The sequence below is a fragment of the Phoenix dactylifera genome, chromosome 1, assembly GCF_009389715.1.
Source record: "Phoenix dactylifera cultivar Barhee BC4 chromosome 1, palm_55x_up_171113_PBpolish2nd_filt_p, whole genome shotgun sequence".
Classification (NCBI taxonomy): domain Eukaryota; kingdom Viridiplantae; phylum Streptophyta; class Magnoliopsida; order Arecales; family Arecaceae; genus Phoenix; species Phoenix dactylifera.
Window position 1 is genome coordinate 27,216,876 of NC_052392.1, and position 7,929 is coordinate 27,224,804.

At 37.3% G+C, this 7,929-nt stretch overlaps 1 protein-coding gene across 1 annotated transcript; it reads left to right on the forward strand.

The window, feature by feature from the left end:
* The first annotated feature begins 561 nt into the window (after positions 1 to 561).
* On the forward strand, positions 562 to 4,830 carry LOC103698412 (cytochrome P450 709B2-like). Its single transcript, XM_039130915.1, has 6 exons — positions 562 to 699; positions 763 to 1,010; positions 2,317 to 2,540; positions 3,359 to 3,606; positions 3,699 to 4,077; positions 4,158 to 4,830. The coding sequence occupies exons 2-6, from the start codon at positions 818 to 820 to the stop codon at positions 4,587 to 4,589; spliced, it is 1,476 nt and encodes a 491-aa protein (XP_038986843.1). The 5' UTR covers positions 562 to 699; positions 763 to 817; the 3' UTR covers positions 4,590 to 4,830.
* Positions 4,831 to 7,929: the final 3,099 nt, after the last annotated feature.

The window sequence follows — 7,929 nt, forward strand, 5'->3', positions numbered from 1 at the left end:
GACTGCCCACCCACCAGGGACGTGAGCAGGGAAACAGACGTTGTCAGGGAGAGTGAACAGGGATCCTCTTGTGAATCAAATTTGAATAATTTGATGGAGATGAAGGGAGAGTAACATAACATCTTTCTATTAATAATTTATCACTATCCAGTGGATCGCGTGCTTGGGATTTTTCCTATAAAGCTATCTTGATTCTTATAAGTTTTCTAGATGCAGTCATTTTTTAAAAAATATAAGGATATATATGGTCATGCCGGAAAACAAGATAAGGATCAGTCCGACTACAAACCAACACGCACATGGAAAAAAACAAAAAAAAAAAAAGAGAGAGGGAAAAATGAAGCAATACAAGCAGGTGTGCCATTGTAAGGATTGGACTTTGTTTGGACGAAGCCAATAATGCACAAAAGAAGCCCTTCCTTGCTTGCATCATCCATGATCTCATTTACAGAGAGCAAACAGGAAACCACAGTCACCAGTTTGTCACAGCAACATTTGTTAAGCAAACAAAAAGTCCAAAACTTATGGTAAAAATAAGATAGCAATCTTCCTCTAATGCTACTATATCATTCAGGAAGGTATCAAAGATCGGCTGTCAAAGTTTTCTTTGCTCAAACTGTTTTCCAGAGCTCCGAATTGCTGCTCCTTTGCATGCTTTGGCTGCAAGCTGCACGCAACTAAGTTTTGAAGATTTGGAAGGTACTAGGTTCTAACTTTGAGCTTCTTTTTGTAGGGAGATGAGCAATCTTGGATTGGTGTTAGGTGCCTTGGTGGTGGTACTGGTCTCTAGCCTCTGGATGGGATTGGTGTATCTTACATGGAGAACATATGCCATAACAAAGAGGTTCAGGAAGCAAGGGGTAGGGGCCCTGGTGGCAAGTTCTGGTCTGGATCACTTGAGGAGATTCGAAGCATGAAGAAGGCTGGAAGAAAGCTGATCTTGGACATCAACTCAAATGATATCACTCCTAGGGTCCTGCCGCACTATCTCAAGTGGATGTCACAATATGGTCTGTTTAAACTCACTAACCTTTCTTCATATTCTAGAGGAAGATGGTATACTACTCGATGCTTTGATAAATGCCTTCTTATTATTTTTTTCCTTCCAAAGGTTTGTTGTATATATATAAAATCATTCAATGTCCCCTCATCTTATCTTTTTCATTTTGTCTGGAACACAGTCACAAGATCAGCACATGGAACTTAATTAGGCAAGTTTAAAAATTTAAGAATTTTCCTGTTAGGAAAGCTGAATTTCTATATATATATATATATATATATATAATCATTCAGTGTCTCCTCAACTTATATTCTTCATCTTTTTTGAAACACAGTCACAAGATCAGCACACAGAAATTAATTTTGCAAGTTGCAAGATTTCAGAATTTGCCTCTTACAAAAGTGGAATTTTTCAAAATTCAGAAATAGCTGTGATAAAATTTACACAGCACACACGCACATACATGAACACACGCACATATGTACACACACGTGCATGCGCGCGCGCGCACACACACAACCACCCACACATACACACACTGACACTGTCACAAGATCTACACACACACCCAATATGTCTCCTTAGTCCTCATTTTATCTTCTTCATCTTTTCTGGAATATGGCAACAAGATCAGTACACATGAACTAATTTGGCAAGGTACAAAATTTCAGAATTTGTCTCTTAAAAAAGTTAAATTTGCCAAAATTTAGAAATAGATTTAATAAATTTACAAAGTAAAAGAAAATTATATAAAATAATTAATATAGTAGTAGAAAGAAGCGTGGCAGGGGCACCAACCATAGATATTAATGAAAGCATCATCTCTAATAGTGACAAACAGCATGATTAACTATAATCCATAAAATTTTATTGAATAAATCATTAATAATTCACAATTAAACAATTAAATTCACATATGCTTGATAATTCTTGTCCGCTTCTGCTAGAAGAGAATAAGTCAGCATCATTTCTCTAATCGGGCATAGATGGTCGAGTCTGATTTGATAATTTCTCAATAAGTTGGAGAACACTGTTACCATGTCTTCAAAGGATAAATCCAGAATACATAGACTGGAGAACTTCATATGTCCATGATAGGGTGACAAATGGTAGAAAGATATGTCATACATTCACACATTTGAGCACTCAAAAAAAAGTCCATGAATATTGTTCATGCATCCAAGAACATGGAAATGAGCTGCTTTGTAATAAGTCAAGCTGGTCTTTAATTACTATAAAAATGACATATTTCAACTAAAAAAAGTCAAATGTTAAAATATTGTTAAATTTCTTAATTATGTTGTTGCATGCCACAGGAGAAACATTTCTATATTGGTTTGGACCCCATCCAACGATATGTATCACTGATCCAGAGTTGGCTAAACAAGTGCTATCGAACAAATTTGGTTTCTTCCCAAAGGAGACACCAATTCCTAGCCTACTGGCTTTATTGGGTAAGGGTTTGCTTCTCACTCAAGGGGCGGAATGGGCTAGGCACCGGCATGTTGTCAGTCCTGCTTTTACAATGGATAAGCTCAAGGTCAGTTGCCTATGAACCCTTAATATTTTACAACAATGCTACTACAACACTTGGCACCATAATCTGTTTTAATAGAACAGGTTACAATGATAATACTTAGAAAAGGATGCAAGTTTATATAGGCCTCCCTACTCACGCACACGAAAACATCCATCCACCCATCCATATGTACATACCAATATACATACGCAGATACAGATATATATATGGTTTAAGAAATCAATAGTGATGTTGGAGCATTGCTTATTAGAATTTTTATGGTTTTCTATACCCAAAAAGAGAAAACCAGCATAGAGTTAACTCAATTATCCTTTTCTCGACTTCTTTAGTATTGCCACTACAATATTAATGCTGTAATTTTACGAGATTGATTGCTTGCCCTAAATATAGTGGAATGTAGGAAAAAGATTTATTTAGCCAACCCCAACTAGTTCGGGACCAAGGTTTAGTTGAGTTGAGTTATGTTGGCTTTGATACCTTGTATTAAAAAATGATATAAGTAAAAAGAGACCAAATGTTGGACCCTATTTCATTAATTAATATTGATCTTCGTATTTGATTTCTATGTTGTTATTTCTAACACTACAAATCCAGCACAGAAAATTGCTTCATGTTTTTTCAATTTGTGAAAGAACTGAAGTAAATGACCACAATTCTTTAACCATCATCATGAGTTCAGTCACTATCCAAGCTTATATGTCTATTAATTTATTTGAACTTTAATAGTACTCAGACACCATATAATCTAAGGGTGGCTGGCATGATTTATGTGTCAGCACACATTTTAATGTGTAACCTAACTGCTTTTAGTTTGACAGACGATGACAAAGAAGATGGCAGCATGTGCTCAATCCATGCTAGAACGATGGCAAGATCAGGCAACTCAAGCTGAGGGACAAAGAGAGATAGAGGTCAGCAGCCAATTTCAAGAGTTAACAGCAGATGTAATCTCCCATACAGCTTTTGGAAGCAGTTATGTTGAGGGCAAGGAAGTCTTTCAGGCACAAAAAGAGCTCCAGACACTTGCAGGAGAAAGTCTTCTCAATATGAACATCCCTGGATACAAGTAACTCATTTTTCCTTTTATCCTTTCATGACTATACTATGATTCATAAAACATGGCTTAGCAAATCTAACTACAATCATATCCTTTGTTAGTAGATATTTTCCTTCTAGGAGGAATCTGCACAGGTGGAAGCTAGAAAGAAGAGTGAGGAACACACTGATGCACATCATACAGGGTCGATTAGATTCGAAGGACTCCAGCTATGCAAATGATCTGCTTGGGTTGATGATGGAGTCTTGCAGATCAAACCATGATCAAGAGCGAAAGGGTCAAATATTGAGCATGAATGAGATCATAGATGAGTGCAAGACATTCTTCTTTGCTGGACAGGAGACCACCTCCCATTTGCTTACTTGGACTGTGCTCCTGTTGTGTACCAATGAAGAATGGCAGGAGAGGCTCAGAGAGGAGGTGCTCAGAGAATGTGGTACAGGAATTCCCAATGCAGACATGCTCAGCAAGTTAAAATTGGTATATATTTATCAGACACAACGGACATCCTCCTGCATAATTTGTCTTTAAGTTATTTACATAATCATCTCTTTTTGCAGGTTACCATGGTTCTCTTAGAAGCCTTGAGGCTCTATGGCCCAGCAGTCATGATGCAAAGAATGGCTGCTAAAGATTTGACCTTAGGAAACCTAGTGATTCCGAAGGACACCAGACTGGCAATACCAATTGCAATTATTCATAGGAATAAAGAGGTTTGGGGAGCTGATGCTGATGAGTTCAATCCTCTTAGATACAAGAATGGGATATCAAAAGCCGCCAAGCACCCCAATGCACTACTTGCATTCTCGATAGGACCGAGAGCATGCATTGGTCAAAGCTTTGCAATGTTGGAAGCGAAAATCGTGATCGCCATGATCCTCCAGAGGTTCTCATTATCTCTCTCCCCAAACTATATACATGCACCAGCGGACATGCTTACCCTTCAGCCCCAGTATGGGCTTCCTATACTTCTAAGACCCTTGAATGTCTGAAACACCCATTCCATTATTAGCATAGCTATCTCTATGTATGTGATTGTGCCATGTCATGTTACTGTCTCATTGCTATCTTCCGTCAGAGCTTGGTCTTGATTTTTTTTTGGCTTGCTAATGTTTTAAGATCTCTGATGTGTGCAAGAGACACTCAGCTATCATTAGCTCACTTCTCTATATGTATATGAGTGTACTATGTAAAGTTACTATCTTCCATGAGAACTTGGTCTTGATAAATCTACATATCTGAATTGCATTCACCCATATAATTCATATAATTTGACAAATCGAATCTTTTAAAGTTTGAAGCCTCATTTTTATAGGAGATAATTAGCTTCATGAATCCTTTATATATAATTGACTTAGATATTTAGTCTTCCCAATGAATTAAAGGAAATAGTTATTAGAGATAGAGAGGAATGACATCACTAACAGAAGTAACATGTATGCTATCAAAAGAAAAAAAAAAAAAGATGATTGATGTAGATGCACCCACAATTGTAGTCATGTGATCATTACTAGGTCAATTTACTGGAACTTGCTATGGAAGCAATTAAAAATAAAAAATATAAATTTTCTAACAGAAAAAAAAAGAAGAAACTCCTCTTCCAGAATGAACAAATGACAATGAGAAGTAGAGGTCAGTGCCTTTGCAGAAATCAAGAGCTACTTATCAACATTTCTGACAATGGTTAAACCCCTGAACAAGTCATTTTTTCTTTTGTCTTTCAACCTTGATTACATATTTATATGTGACCTTTCTATTTATATGCACATATATGGTCCTATACAACACTACAGAGGCTCCAACTATTAGGCTGCATTGTTTAAGTTGGCTTATTTGAAATGTTCCTCACATTGCATCTCTAATTGGGACTTCTTAAAGAGCACCAAGTCTCAGGAATGAGGCTATGAGGCACATTTTGCACATGTATTACACAAAGTGCTTAGAAATTATGTTGTATCATATCTTATGATATAATTATTTTCAACTCCACTCAACTAAGTCTTAAATCCAAACTATTTAGGGTTGGCTTCATGAATCCTTTTACACCATTCCAGTTGGTTTAAATACATATTCTTTGAGAGATGTTGAAACGTTAAGTCCTTCCTTACTATTTCATTTCATGTGATTTTTGGTCTATCCCTCTTTACTTCTACATATATCAAACTACTCCTCCATATCGGTGCATCGCTCAACCTATATCCAAACCATCAAATTTGTCCTTCTCCTCAATTAGTGCTACATCCACCTTTTTATGAATGGCTTCATTTTTTATTCATTATTTTTTTGTATTATTATACATCTATTTCAGCATTTCCATTTCGACCACACCTATCTAGTGCACATGTTATTTTCTAATTTCTTAAGTTTGTACCATGTAACTGGTCATATGGTTGTCCTATGAAACTTTTTCTTCAACTTGGCAAACATTCTATAAATGCATAATATCTAGTTACTCTCCTCCATTATATCCAACTTGCTTTAACCATATTGGATAGCATCCTCTTCTTCCCTTAATTAAAAATCAAATCCTAAATATCAAAAATGATCCCTCCTAGAGGCTTCATGATCCTTAGTTTCAGACCTCCTTCATTTTTATTTCAAATTTTATTAAAATATCATTCTATGTATTCCATCTTGTCCTACTTAACCTAAAATCCATGGATTCTAATGCACTCTTCCATTATTCTAACTTATGATCGACCTTGATATTAGTTTCATCCACCACGATTATATCATCCGCAAATAGAATGCTTAAGAATATTCTTCTAAATATGCCTAGTAAGTGCATCCATAACTAGTAAAAAAGGCAAGGATTTAGAGTAGATCCTCCATATAAAACTAAACCTACTATGATTAGAAACTTACTAATATTACTACCAGGAGTTTTCATACTAGTAATTGCTGTATCGTACATGTCCTTTGTCACACTAATATTTCTAATGGAAACTCCATTCTTTTCTAACAACCACCATAAGTCTTCTTTAGGAACTATAATATATGCTTTCTCTAAATCAATAAAAATAATATAAAGAGTTTGCCTCTTTTCTCTATATTTCTCTATTAACCTCCAGAGGAGAAAAATAATTTCTATTGTCAACCTTCCTGGCAATAAATCGAAGGAAAGGATCTTTTGTTTTCTTTTTTTTTTTATTATGTTGCTTAGGATGGCCTTACATACAAAGCTAAGATATAGTAAAATATGTTATTATATGTTGACCCTAAAGGGTTGATTTTGATGATGCAAAATAGTTGAATTAAAAGTTGACTAATCTATTGCTTTGAGTATAACTGATTAATTTCAAAAAGCAAGAAGAAAGCCTTCAGCCACTCCTAAATAAGGACCATCCATATGAAGCTCGGCATCAAGAAACTAACTCTAAAAGGCCATAATAACATTTTTTGGAAGCTCAAATACAAAGATAGAAGATTTTATCCTCAGCTATCCCAAGAGTCAACCTCAAGCCTGCAACACGTCGACCTCGGCACACTATCACGGACTGATGTACTTTCATAAGCCGACTCCAACAGATTACGAGTCGACCCCAGAATAGTCTCAGAGGATAGACAGAAAGCCAAAAAATTCATTACATTGATGAGCAAGATCATGAAGTGCTCGAGCCGACTCCAGCTTAGCACGAGTCGATCCTAGACAAAAATGAGCCGACCCAAAATGGCCATCGAGAAAAGATGGAGAGTTGAAAAAATCATCGTATTGGCGAGTCAACCCATAGAATTCATAAGCCGACTGTAGTCAAACTAGAATTGACTTCAGAAAGAGACGAGTCGACCCTAGAACGACCATAGCTGAAAGATAGAGAGCAGTAAAATTTAGTTCGTTGAAGAGTCGATTCCATTTGGGCCAGATCCCGTTACCCACAGCTCTCCCATCGATCGTCTCCTCCATAGTAGCCTGCCTCCATGGTGTCCACAAGACAATCGGCAGCTCTGCAACAACCAGATACTCCGCTTCTCCTACCTGGCCGCAGCACAGATGATGGACGACCGATCGGTGCTCGAGTTGCTCGTCCACGTTGGCCTACTACTCGGACAACGTGGGTCGGGCAAAGACGTCGAGCTTATGCTTCAATGGATGATGGACAATCCTTCGGAGGAAGAGGAGAAAGCTGACGATGTGTTCGATTATTACATCCACAAGGATTTGGCGGTGTGCCGGCGAGCGGGTCTTTTATTGAGGGGCTGCAGTGTTTCGTGTATGGTCAAGGAGACAGCGCTCGGGAGGAGGGGTGCATGATATGCTTGGAGGAGTTCGATGCCCCGGCGGAAGTGAGCAAGACGTCGTGCTTGCACGCCTTCTGTTAGAAAAATAAAGGA